Source organism: Temnothorax nylanderi, unplaced genomic scaffold, assembly GCF_030848795.1.
Source record: "Temnothorax nylanderi isolate EJ_2023f unplaced genomic scaffold, tnyl_v1.0 TNYL_tig0019_pilon, whole genome shotgun sequence".
Classification (NCBI taxonomy): Eukaryota; Metazoa; Arthropoda; class Insecta; order Hymenoptera; family Formicidae; genus Temnothorax; species Temnothorax nylanderi.
In genome coordinates, this window is record NW_027249081.1 from 498,646 (window position 1) to 512,695 (window position 14,050).

General features: G+C 40.1%; 1 protein-coding gene and 1 long non-coding RNA gene across 5 annotated transcripts in view; one reads left to right on the plus strand and one right to left on the minus strand.

Annotated features, from left to right (window-relative positions):
* LOC139768944 (insulin receptor) overlaps positions 1-14,050 on the plus strand; it is a 73,596-nt gene that overhangs the window by 44,674 nt on the left and 14,872 nt on the right. For all 4 annotated transcript variants that reach the window (XM_071699613.1, XM_071699615.1, XM_071699617.1 and 1 more), the window contains exons 3-8: positions 8,199-8,602; positions 9,162-9,685; positions 11,759-12,191; positions 12,802-12,964; positions 13,110-13,287; positions 13,884-14,049. In XM_071699613.1, the coding sequence (XP_071555714.1) occupies positions 9,408-9,685; positions 11,759-12,191; positions 12,802-12,964; positions 13,110-13,287; positions 13,884-14,049 (1,218 nt within the window). In that variant the 5' untranslated portion in view covers positions 8,199-8,602; positions 9,162-9,407. The remainder of the gene's footprint in view (positions 1-8,198; positions 8,603-9,161; positions 9,686-11,758; positions 12,192-12,801; positions 12,965-13,109; positions 13,288-13,883; position 14,050) is intronic.
* Positions 3,479-7,387, minus strand: LOC139768964 (uncharacterized). The gene is made up of 2 exons (XR_011717461.1): positions 3,796-7,387; positions 3,479-3,699 (listed from the first exon to the last, which is right to left on the minus strand). It is a non-coding gene; the product is annotated as an uncharacterized lncRNA (long non-coding RNA).

Here is a 14,050-nt window from a genome sequence, read left to right on the forward strand (position 1 = left end):
GGCTACAAGGTTGCAAGGAGGTGGGTCCCTTCAGAGATGTTGTGAGGGGGACAGGAGGGCGCGCAGATGCCTTCGAGCCTTCGGGTGTCAGTCTATGGGAATGCCGCAAGGGCGGCAAAACTTTTTGCTCCTACTTTGTACCAATTGGAAAAAAAGCATAAGAAGAATATCATCGCGAGTAATTATATTTTCCTTTACCTTTTGTCGCTATTTTAATTTTATACTAATTTGCAACGGTTTCTTGAGTCTCTCTCTCTCTCTCTCTCTCTATTATAAAACCGACGATGTCGCTGTCGATTGAAATGGTAATTAATCGCCTTCGCAAATTGAAATTAAATTCCGGATTGCCGATGCGACGAGAAACGACGTTGTTCCTTTCATCAACCGACTCGATAATAATAAACCCTGATAAAGTAATCCGTAGCACAGTACGGGAAGTCGAAAAATTAATAATTAATGAAGCAGTTAATTCATTACGTGAGAAAATACATTAGATTTATCTGTCGGGTTAATAAAAGGGGATTTTAGATCAACGTTACAGTCTAATTTGACTCCGGAAATATTTATCGTATCGTATCGCATCGCATCGTATCGTGCGCGGAATGGGAGGGTCCCAACTACATTGTTTGGCTCCGGGGCACCATATATTCCTCATACGTCTCTGGATCCCTTTCTTCCCAGGCAACAGTCGGTTGAAGCGCATTTGTTAGCGATGCAGAATTCAATCTCTACTTCGAAGCAAGGAACAACGGATTCGTAAAGGGGTCCGGCGAAAAACTTCCGACGAAATGGAGACGCACGCGGAAAGGGGAGAGGCGAATGGTCAAAAAATGAACATCGACGCGTGAACAGAAATGCTTCGAATCGAATAAAATAGCGATATTTCTGGATATTCGAAGTCCATGCGGTATCTGTCAGAATAATCAAGACGAAATTATACCTACATTATAAAAGCGCCTCTCTTAATGCTATACTTACCTTATTAATATTAAAGGTACCGTGTCGGTGCAAAAAAAATACACGGGAAAGTTCGGCAACCCGTAATCAAGATTCTTGAAAATTGATTTTTTTCCTTTTGGCAATTATATTGTTTTCGGTCGTAAACAACGATAATCCCGTAGATACTGGAGAGATGTCACAAAGTTGTTCCATTTTTCAAAGATGAAATGCACTAGTTCGTAAAATTGTTTTTCAAGCGCCATGAAAAACGGTTGTGAACATTTGTGCCAAGTTCCTAAGTTTTCCTCGAGTTGTAGCGAAGTTTCTTTGTCAGTACCGAAGTCGGAGTGTATTGGATTCTCGATGTTGGCAAAGTATATCGCTGACATTCCTAGACGCGTGTTCTATTGTAATATTGTTACGTCGACTCTAAATGGCTGACAGCGAGGAAAAGAAAAAAAAATTTGCGATCGCGAGGCTAACAATGTAGACAATGTCCCGTTATTCGCGAGCGTTCCTATATAGGGGCGCGCGAAAATATTCGCGCGTTATATTTACGAGCGAGTGGATGCCGGGCACATAACTTACCGTAGTGCCAGGATCGAAACTGGTTTTGCGCTGGTGGTGGCTGCTGCAACATAGTAATAACGATCGCACGAATAAAACGACCCGCGTCGAAACCGCGCTGCAACGCTGTAAGCAGGTCCATTATTAATCGATGCGCCGTATCTAAGTGTGCAGAAAAAGCAGGGATAAAGGGAATAGCCGGGGGTTCCTACGCGGGATGAAGAAAAGGAGAGCGTGTTGGCGGCTGTCGAGCGAAAAATCGACATGAAGGGCAGACAGAGGAAAGAGAGAATGAGATAGCGAAGAAGGCAGAGAGAGAGAAAAAGAGAGAGAGAGAAACGGAAATGAAATGAAGCTGAGAGAGAGAGAGAGAGAGAGAGAGAGAGAGAGAGAGGGCGCGCGCGAGAAAAAGCGTGAGCCACAATGTAGAAAGGAAAGAGAATGACGAAGGACGTCGCATAATGGCACCAAGCGCGAGAGTCTCAAAAATCGCCGTCATTTATCATCGAAAGTGCGAATAGCGTTGATGCCGATCTTATCGCGTGATTGCCAATATCAGTCGACGATTCTCCTTTTCCGTTATTGGTATTTTTTTTTCGCTCGACATTTTGGTCGCTCATCGTAGCCATCCATCAGCACAGCATGTGCGTGCTAAGTACTTAAGTATAATACGGACATCGATACTTAAGTTCCCGGGGGAAGGTGTCGACGCGCCATCTTTCCTGTATCGGTATCAGGGAAAATTAATACGAGGAGCGACAATGTAGCGATCAACGCGTGAGTGATGAATGTGCATCACGAAAGTATTATATTGCGGGCTTTCAGCGATCCTCTTTTTTTGTTCATTAACGTAAAAGCCGGATGATCTTTTTTCGATCAATTTAATACGCAAAATGTTTTCGAACATTTGCGCGGTTGCCATCAATCGTTGTTACTCATCCATCAATGTATTTGAAAGGAAATATAACTGTAAAAATCAACACCTTCGTTCCATTGTTATTGCGGGATGTCGCTTAAAATCGGAGAAATATTTCCGTATTTCATCGCGGCAACGCAGCGATGAAAATTTATATGAATGATTAATACGCGTTATATACAAAAATATATCGCGCGTATCGGCCGGCGTTGTTAAGGGTGATCGAGTGTGAAAATAATGGGAAGGAAAATAAATATTATACATTTACTCGTTGACGCGCATTCTAGACCGCGATATAAGGTGAATGGTAGTAAACAACTCGTAAATAATATATAATTCGCGCGGAGGCACATGCTTAGATCTTCACGCAAAATATATGGGGATCCGAAAAACACACTTCCCATGTCGTAAACCATTTGGAACTATTCGCCTGTCACACTTCATGCGAATCCGGTTGTGCCGTGTGTGAGTCATTCTCTACCCGGTGCGACCACAGAAGAGCGCGGCTGCGGCCGACTTCTTTTGACTTCACCGCACACACAGTCGGGCCAGCTGCAGAAGCTACCAAGTATTCGATCTATTCGATACGTATTCAAAGCATTCGTCGGACTTTTGAGGCGGACCATTCATCTTCTCTCGGATCTTGGGTCGCCAGCGGATTTGTCTATTTCGCTGCGCGTTGCGGGATTCCGTCGGCCAGCAAAAAACGTCCAACTTCATCCGCTTACTCGTGTTCGAACGAAGATCATCGTAGGGTAGGAGAAAAAAGAAAGAGGTGAAGTGTACGGCGCGGCGGCGCGGCGTTTGGATTCCGACTACTTTGTTCCTGCCCCAAAGAAACGATACGGGGAATCCGCTTGAAGGTGTCGGTTTTGACACACCCACGTCGTTGTAATCAGAAAAATAAGTTGTAATTAATCTGTTTTACTTTTTCTACGTAACCCGTATGCTCCTCAGAGCGAAAAATATCACGCTGATTTATAATTAAATTTTAATTCATTTCAACAAATTCTAATTTCTTACTTTCGAAAAGGCTCAAGAAATTAAAGACGCATATTTTTACTTTCTCCTTTATTTCTTTTTAACAAATGATTACGATCGGTATAACTCTGCCGTTTAAAGGCGCTGAAACGAATGTACTCGACTCCAGTATTGTCGTTCCGTTTTCACTATTCGTTATTCCCTTTTTTTTCATTATTTCGTCCTTTCCTTTTTTATTATGCTTACATGTAGTAAGCCGGAGTCGAGAAATGAAATAAATGGCGTAGCGCGCTCGGCTGCTCGCAGCATAAAATACGATAAAGAAAAATCTCTGTAATCTTGTATAAAGATGCAATTTGTTTTTTCTTAAATAAGACCTACTTAAAGGATACACATTACTTCACAACACGTATGAGCATAAAACCGGCTGAATTTATATTTATGCAACGTGTGCTTAACTTATCGCGAAAGCCGCTCATAATTCCGCACTTTCCCTCCCTCTTTTTCTCTTTCTTCCACCACCCCCGCCTCTTCTCCCAAAAGAATAAGTTTACGGACGTAGATTCTTCCGCTTCTCAGGTGCGGGCTTATCGCGGAACAAGTTCTCGTGTTTTATCGTACGTGTATCCGGCTTTTAATCGGCACCGCCGCCGACGACGATGCCTCTCCCCTCCCCCCCCCCTCTCTCTCGTCCCTTTCCCTGCCTTTTCTCTGCGATGGTTATCGCGATATTTATACGACGAATTAAGATATTCGCCCGAGTCGCGCGAGCGGCTAAGTGGTCGACGACATAGTTATCTCCTAGGTAGGCGGCTCAAGTGGTGATTTAAACGAGAATCCGCGTGAGAAACATTCGTCCAGCGTCATCTCTTTCCAAACTTCTTCAATTTTCGGCATTAGATATCCTTCCCCTTATTCCTGAGATTTCTGTCCGTCGCCAATATCCGTCTACCTACGCATCAACCACTGGCTAGATTATGACGTCAGAAGCGCGGAGATTCGCGCCGACGATCATCGCGGTCTTCGCGAGTCGCCTCTCTCGCGCGAGAGAATCGCTCGCCTTTCGTCGTCGACGAGAAACCACTTTCGAAAGTTTATAAAGCGGGCGCCCTTCGAGATGCGGTATTGCCGGTAGAACCGTGAATAATGACGGCAGCTGTTGAAAGACCCCCTCGGAATCCAGAATAACTTCTAAACTATCAGTTTCCGCGTTCCGTCGTCGCGAGGAGAATACTTATTTAGCAACTTTAATGGTAAAATAAAGTTTGCTTCTTTTATCGAAGGAGCACTTATTGTACAATAATTTTTAAATTCCTATAAATTGAATTTCCTTTATGTGTGGCTTTTATAATAGTTAAATGTATCCTTGCTCTTTTATAGAAGGATCAAAACTTAATCCACGAGCACTCTCTCTTATTGTATAATAATTAATTTAAATTCCTAATTGAATTGATTTCCTTTATGTGTGGCTTTTATCCCTAGCCATGGTGGAATACATTTAATACCTTTGGGAATTATTTAAGTATTACAATCTATACATATAATTAGATCCTAGAAAAACCGCGATACGGTGATCCTGCGGGTTGGAAATCAAGAAATAGAAGACGGTCTCACGATCGTCGGAGTCCACTGAGGATTCACGAAATAATCGACGTTCGGTGTAGTCGTGTCTCGACTTCCGCCCGACGCGAGCGACGGCAGAAACGACGACAAGAATATTACTTACGATTCTCGCAACGTTCACAATAACTTCCTCCTCGAGCAAAGAATCACTCTGGTTTCATAAAACGGTCTTATAAAATGCGGCAGAACGACGAAATATGATACCGGCCGTCGTGACTGCTACGATCCGAGATCCGGACGTCGTAACTGCAATTTCTACACGTTTCTACTGTAGGTTAATACGATACGTTAAAGTAATTGTTTACACGCGTGGAGTTTACGGCGTCTCTCATGAGGCTGCTTTATCGAACAAAAAAAAAAGAGAATACCTCTTCGACGACCGACCATTTGTTCACGAACGTTAAATTCCAAGAACTGTCCGCACGATTTTCCTCGTTGCTGACGTCGTAATCCGAAATGGACGGTGTAAGTATTCGGTATTGCCGGAGCGAAGAGCGGGCGAAACCGAGTAGAAAAACGAAAGGTCGTCGACAAAGGGTGGCGAAGGAGGGGTAAATGAGAGAAACGAATCAAACTCCGGGGTCTGGAAGTCTACGTGATTCGAAATCAAGCCATTAAACTTTGCCGTCAATCGTACCTTCTCCAATCTTGAGTCGACTTTTTCTTAATGTTATTAACGTAAGAAGCATTAACGACCTTTCTTGTAAACGTAGCAGAAAGTACACTTTTCGTGTCAATTATATTTCGGATATGGATGTAAAAGGCGTTATTCCTGGTTTGATTTCAAGTAAAATTGCGATACAGAATTTAGCAGGAACAGATTTGTAATTTGAGACCACCACGAAGTTACATATAATGAAAATTAAAAGATCGCGAGGAGGGAGCGTCCTCAAACGTGGCTTAGGACGCGCGCTGAGGAACAGCGAACAGCGTCCTCGAACGTGTCAAAGAGCACGTCTTGCCTTTAACAACCTGTTTTAAAATCACTTTGTATGCAAATTAGTCTAATAAAACTTGAGCTCTCAATTTGTCAAAGAGCCTCGCGTTATGAGGCTCAAAATTATCCTTAACTTGCTTCAAAATTACTTACAAGGAAAGGTATGGAAGTGTCCCCCTTCGATTTTGATGAGCTTTTAATATGTTGTTGTCAAAAATAAGGGACACGTATTTTTTTATACGTGCCTATACGCATGTTTAGGGGGTGAAACACCCCTTTGAAAAAAATCGGGTTTTCTCTTTCGGCCGAATATCTCCAAAACTATAAAAGATAGAAAATTTTTTTTAAACAAAAGATGAATGGTTTGAAGAGCACTTTAGAATAATGACAAAATAATTTTTTTTTATTTTATTTTTTCTATGGTTATTAAAAAATAAAAATTTTTTTAAATTTTATTATTGTTTTTAAATTACTCTTCAAACCATTCAACTTTTGTTGAAAAAGTTTTTTTTTCTATCTTTTATAATTTCAGAGATATTTGACCCGAAAGAGAAAAGCCGATTTTTTTCAAAGGGGTGTTTCAGCCCCTGAACATGCATGGCATATGGGCACGTATAAAAAAATACGTGTCTCTTATTTTTGGCTAGAAAACAAAATAGTGAAAGCTCATAAAAATCGGAGGAGGACACTTCCGTATCTTTCCTTGTTAGTTCAAAATTATACTTTATGCCCAATAGAAGCAGATAAAAGTTTTTCCCGTTTAATTTCTCGTTGCTTTTTTAGTAGCAAAAACTCTCGATGGTAAAATCTCGAATAGGTCGTTTATGTGTAAGTTTGCCTAACTGTAATTAGCAAGCACATTTGAGCATCGGTGGCAATCCAAAGAGAGAATCAGTTTGATTTACTGTAATTGGATCCGGAACTTTGAGATAAAGAAGCATTCGTGTACGATAAAATGTTGCAAACTAGTATTTGCAACATGTTGCAACACGTTGCGCAACGACGCTAATATTACAGATAATCCAGACTGGTTTTCACGAAAAATCGAAATTGGATTTCTCTCCGTTTCCTTTTTGGAAAGTTCGCGATTTTTCACGATAGAGTCGCGGATATCTGATACTAATGTTAATAGACATTAAAGATCGTGACGACTGATATAGACGCGCTTAGATTTAAATTTCAACAACGTGCACATTTACACCTGAGTTAATTAACCAGATCTCTATTTGAGATATAGGTAGCTAGTGCAGTTATTTTGCGTATATGAAATATGATAATTACATCGTGTGCGTACGTATAACGGATGCGGATTGCAGACGCACAATGAAAGTTATTATGCGAGATAACAGATGAAAATCCGAGAATATATTATTAGCATTATGTTTAAAGTAAAATGATATGCATTCACATAGCGTCGTCGACGTCATTTCCGATGTAACGCATTTCTATTGTGGCTACGCGTCACTAGCAATTTAAGCCGCGGCATTTAATTAAAACCGATCGATAGCGAAACTATTATAATTATATTGGTTATATCACGTATAATTAGTTATAATTAATTGTATCGCAGGTTTCGTGTTTTCCTGAATTTAATCTCTTTTTTTTTTTACTCAACGTTGAATATTTTCAAAGAAATTTCCGCTTTTACATTTTACATTTAATCAAGTTACATTTAATCGTTTATTTTTTATTATCTAACAGAATTAATTAAAGGTACCAACTAATATTGTTATTTTTATTTAAATAGCTTATTTGAAGGTATCAAGGGAATATTCAGTTGCAAAACGCACCAGTCAAAAAGAAATTATATCGAGCGCAGTTGTGCCCTCGGCATTAATTTGCGAATTAGTTTAGAACTCGACGTCGTGTTTTTATGTAACTTTAATTAGCGGATACGCTTAAATATCCTCTCAAGCAACCTATGCAAATAACCTTATTTAATTAAATATAATTGTGCATATGTATGTACAGTATGGTTCTTACGTACATATTTTACTTGGCACTTGGACATACTTACATAAAAAGAAATGAGAAAGACGTACACGAAATAAATTTGAAGGGTCTGCTAAATGTTATATACTTTGAGCTTCTAGCACTCTTAAAAGTGCTAATCTACCTGTAGTATTAAGTTTATTGAGGTGACAATCTCATTCATCGTTTTTCAATTTCCTCGCAAGAACAGATCGAAATTGCACCATATGCTAAAACGTTACGTTTCGACTTTTGTTTCGACAGATAATTACGGCGTGCGACGACGACGCAATTATGAAGGCCGAAATGTACGTCGTTTTCAATAAGGTACTGTGAAGATACTTGGAAGGCGTCAGCTCTGTGGTCAGCCTCACTTGTACGCAACCCTTTGCGGAAACTCGCGCGGCCTCAAGACTTCTGATTCTTCCGGGAAAGGAAACACCCCCGCGAGTTTGAAACCGGGTTAACCGGAGCCCGCACGGGGGAGGGAGAATCGGTTCACGCGAGCCTGGACGAACGCGGACGATCGATCGATTACCTTCTTGAGGGAGGAAGGGGAGGACGCGGAGGAGGAGGAGGAGGAGGAGGAGGAGGAGGAGGACAAGAGCGCGGGAGTAACCCAGAGTGTTTTTCTCGCGGGGAAAACCGCGTCGCTTTTAATCCCGCAGGTACGGCAGGAGAATTGTGTGTACGAGTGTGGTGTTTATTTAAAATAAAACGGAATATAAATCTAACCCGTATTTTTTACGTCTTCTCGGGTTAACGAGATAGCGCTTTAGCCATCCAATTTTAATGAGTTTTGGACATAATTCCAGACAGGAGAAAAGAAACGTTTCTTTTTTACGCGCACTATATATATATGTATATATATATATTACTCGGATTTATTTCATTATTAAACCTCGGAAATAGGAAAGCAGAGGAATAGGGGTGTGCACATTCCTTCCAACACTTTATGAATTGCTTAAGCATTTAATTCCAATATAGGACTCGTGGGTTAAAAGGGTCAATTACTATAGAACTCACGTTTATTATAGCGCTTATTTGTTCATTCCTTTTCACACGGCATAACTCGCAATAAACGACTAATATTCTAGCGTGCTATTCCTTTCTTTCTTTTTAAATCGTAAACTGAAAATGGTAGCGAGACAAAGCATTATTATCGCGTATAGTTTCGATTAGCGTTCCTTCCTTGAACTGAATAGGCAACTACGATCCGTTTTGCAGTCTGCTAATTAGCGCCTTTGAGAAGCCGAAGAAAAAAAGGTCAAACAATCGGACGCGATCGAGACTGTGGGCGAGGGGAGGAAGAAGCGGACGAAGGAGAGTAGGGACGAGTTCGCAGGGTCGACTATCAGTCGTCGATCAATCAAAGAAAACGAAAGTGGTGGTCGGGGCGGCACGTGGGGATACGACGGTCGGGAACGTTTAACGGGAGGCTTTCAAGCGCGCGGTGTTCAATGAGACAAGGAGATGAGGACGAGGAAGTCGCTGCTGCCGATCGTTCTGTTGTGCGTCACGGTAGTGGGCCTGGCGCTCTGCCAGGAGAAAAGGTGGCCGAAAACGGCCACGAAGCACCGGGATAAAAGCGCCAAGGGCAAGTACGACCCTGATTACGCGGACAGGACGAAGGAGGAGGATTCCGCGGAGTTTTACTATGATCAGAGCTCGGCGGCCAAGGGTTACTATGACTCCGAATCTTTGGACATCTTGGCCACTAACAGAAGCAACAGAGCGATCGATAATTCCAGGTATGTCATTCAAAAATCTAGAGATATGTATGAATTTGTCGGTCCTCTTGATATTTTTGGTATTTCTATAATCGCGCAACAATATATCTATAAAGATACGGAATTTGATATTCATATAAACTTGATATTTCAAACATTAACCCTAATCCCTCCAACGTTTTTTCCGCCACTTAATTCCTCCAACCATGCACTTTCGTGTCCCACGCGTTTTTCAGTATGTTAATAGCTTTGAAAAATTCCCCCAAAATTATTATATAATATCTTTATACCTTCGACTAAAAATCAATGTAAAGAAAATTTGGAAATTATTTATTTAAATATTTTTTTACAACACATGTATGTTGAAAAACGCACGTTACGACTTGTTTTATTTAAAAAATCATAACTCAGGAACAAATTGACGAAATTTAATGTTTCAGCACGCAAATTAAAGCTAAAAGTAGTGCGAATGAGAAAAAAATATGAGACTATTGTTAATTAAATAGGAATACTTAATTTCGTTGCCAGAAATTTGGTAATTTTTAAGTGGTACAGAAAGACTTTAAGGATGCCAGAAAAAGAATTTCTGAATAAGAAAAGACGAATTTGGACTATTTGGAGTGTGAAAGATATTTTTTATGTAAAAAAATTATATTTTTTTTATAATCGCAAGCTTCTCCCCACCTCTTCCGCCTGCGTCTGAGCCATAATAGTCCTCTGTGGAATGTCAAATTTTTTTTTAACGACAAAAATATTTTAAATACGCTTAAATTGTACACAAAAATACATTTTTATCGAAAAAAAAAATTCTCACTTACCTACACACAACACTGACGTAATCCTCCAACTATGCACTTTCGTGTCCCAACGCGATTTTGATTGTCGTTTCGAGAACAAATGAGCTATGGCTCTGAAATTTCTGCCTGATGTTCCCTACTACAACAACTTTTTTTAAGGATGGGGGGGGATTATTCCACGATCGTTGGTTTCCCGGAACGAACGACCGTTAGAAAGTGAGTTTAGAAACGCGTGGGACACGAAAGTGCATGGTTGGAGGGATTAGGGTTAATAAATGTATTGCTGAATACTGTTTGTTAGTCCTATAAAGTGCTTATATAGTCTTTTTAAATGGGTGAAATATATATTGCTAAAGAATGTTGACTAATATATATTGTTAAAGAATGTTGATGAGAAATTCTAGAAAAGAGCGGAGCTTATTGGGAGATCGATTGAATAAACCATTTTACTTATGAACGAACTGCTTCATCCTTTATGTAAACTGAACCTTTGTGCGCGTTCATCCAATATATCAGCAAATTCTTTCGTAATTGGAGAGGTACGCGCGATATCCGTTTGCAAATTTTCGAAACGCGGAAGACGTCCACGTATGCGAAAATTGCTGATCGCCTTCTTGAAACATCTCAAGCGTGGTGGATTTTAGGTGTAAGCTTTCGCGCTCCGACGTTAATAAGTACTAAATGATTTTATTTTATTTTCACCAATTAGTTCCCTCAAATTTGTTATCGCCGAGTATCGCCGGTCGGGATTGCGATGTCTCTGCGCACCGTCGCTGTTAAAATTCTCTTTGATCTTCTTAGAGTTATTAGCGGCCTTTAAATGCTTTGCTAATTTTACTTTGAACGAATGGTACTGCGTACAAAGGATATCATTTAAACGCAAGTGGCCCTTTTCAACCCTCCGTATTTCTATTTGAGTCTTTTCTGAATAGTGGAACACTTGAATGCTAAAAATTCAGCGGGAAATAAATGCATGCATTTTTTATTTTACTATCGTTGAATAAAAATTGCGATTTGTATCGAATCAAATAATTAAAGTTATTGAAAAAGCTCGATTTCTGATCATTTCGGGGAATATTACACGCTTCCATTGGAGGTTTTGAGGATTCTCGAAAACCCGTGAAATACTCGTGAAAAAGGAAAAAGCGAAAAGAGGATCGATAAATTTGTTTGTATTGGCGAACCCTTTTTGACTTCTCTAGAAAAAAAGTGAAGAAGCTATCTCGCTTTGGAAGAATGCCATCGACGTCTGTCAATACTCGAAACTGTAAAACGAATTAAAACTTGATTGTTTCAGATCTACGGATGTCGGGTCTAAAAACAATCAGCAGTCTAGTCAGTCGTCGAATCTGCCCAAGTCGCACACGAAATCGAGCGAGGAGGTAGGAAAGAAAGGAGAGAAAGGACGAAGATACAAGAATATGACGATCGGGAACGGTATTTGTCAGAGCATAGACATCAGGAATGACGTTGACAGCTTTAGAGTATTGAAAGACTGCCGTGTGATCGAGGGCTTTCTGCAAATTGTACTGATCGAGAACAACACCGAGGCGGATTTCGAGAATGTTAGCTTTCCGGAGTTGAGAGAAATCACCGGCTACCTCCTTTTGTATCGCGTGGACAGTCTGAAGAGCCTCAACAAACTCTTCCCGAATCTCGAGGTCATCAGGGGCGATATACTCCTCACGGACTATGCCTTCATGATTTATGAAATGAAGAACTTGCAGGAGGTAAGATCCATTCGAGCTTCGTGCAGTTCTTTTGCTGCTTGCTTCTTTAACTTCTTGTTTCTTAACTTCGCTGTCTTATCTTTGCGCTCTATTTTCTCGAATAATAAAATTATCCCAAGCGAGATTTTAATTGGGTCATAACGGTCTGTGTGTAATTTTAACGTTATCTCGACAACGTTGACTTTCATCTAACAATAAGTGGCGAAAATAGACTTCGAGCTTTATATTTATTGAATTGTTCGATAAAAAGAAAAATTGTAAGAGATCCAGTAGAGAAATCAACAGTTTCTGACGTTTAGTTTATCGAATCCAATGTTGACGTGTTAAAACAAGCGGTATTGTATCGAGTGGAACTTTCGTTACCGTGCGAATGGTGAAAAAGATTTTTATCCGCGCGCACATGACGTTCGTCACGTACAATCCATATCACAATCGGTCATTCCCACGCCGAATCAAGTCGTGTCTCGGTTTGAGAGTATACGGCCCAGTCTGCTGCCTAGGGCCCGGTCAAATGTTCGGGTCAAGTGATATTAATCAGTCAATCAAATTAACCGGCCGTTCGACCTTTGGCTCGTAATTTCACGGCTAATCCTGCGAAACGTTTTCGCAGATCGGCCTCACCAACCTGACAAAGATATCCCGGGGTGGCGTACGCATAGAGAAGAATCCCACTCTCTGTTTTACAAATACCGTGAACTGGAGTCTCATTGTTCCGGCCGGCGAGAACTTCATCAAAGATAACAGAAACGAGCAGAATTGCCCGCACGTGAAAGGTGATACATGCAAGTCTTAATTCCAAATATAACACATAACAAAGATAGAAATGGGCTGAGAAATAATTAAACATTATTTCTCAGAGAATTAAGGAGGTAATTGCAATGCAAAAAATAATGCTCCTTTAAAAATAATACTTTGCAGGATGCTCTCAATGTCCTGGCAGTTATTGCTGGACTGCCCAACATTGCCAGAAATTAGAGAGATCAAGATGCCACGAACAATGTCTCGGAGAATGTTACGGTCCAAGTGATACTGAGTGTTACGTGTGCAAGCATTATCGGCACGACGGAAGATGCATTGAAAGCTGTCCGCGTGAATTGTGAGTAACTTTTGTGAGAGTGCATATGACGTGAATAAGAAAACAAGTATATTATATAGATACTATATACGTTCCTCTTATACATGTATCTTACATAAATGTAACATGAATAATGCAGCTCTGTAGTTTAAAATTAAAATTACTTAATTTAAATTATGTAGATTACCTTGAGGGGATTACCAATCTCTTTTATCGAGTTTTTAATACGCTGGAATTAAATTTTTTCTTAGCAAACATTTGCTTGAGATCGTTATTTTTGCAGCTTTATGTTCAATTTTAAACGTCTTATTAAAAAATTAAAATTGTGTTAAAATAAATTTTATTTTAAATTGAAGTTTTCGAAATATACAAAGCTGAAAATTAAAGGATTTTAGAAAGAGGTAACGTGGAAAATTTTAAATTCAAAACAAGACGTTTTGTAACATTATATGTCGAAATATGTCGTAATACGATACTGCGTATTACATTTTAGACGCAACGCACTCAAAGTTCTTGCGACATGTCAATTCTAGAATATCGGATGATAAATATGCTGCATATCCTATCTGTGGGTATGAAAATCTGTTCTGCTGTGACGACGGTTTTTCTGTTCGCAGATTCGCATATCTCTCGAGACGATGCATCAGCCAGGACGAATGCCAAAAAATGAACCATATCAGAAGATTTTCTAAATTGGACGAAATACAGACATGGCGAGCTTTCCAGAACTCCTGTGTCACTCAATGTCCTGATGGTTTCGAGGATTTCATCAACGAAAAAAATG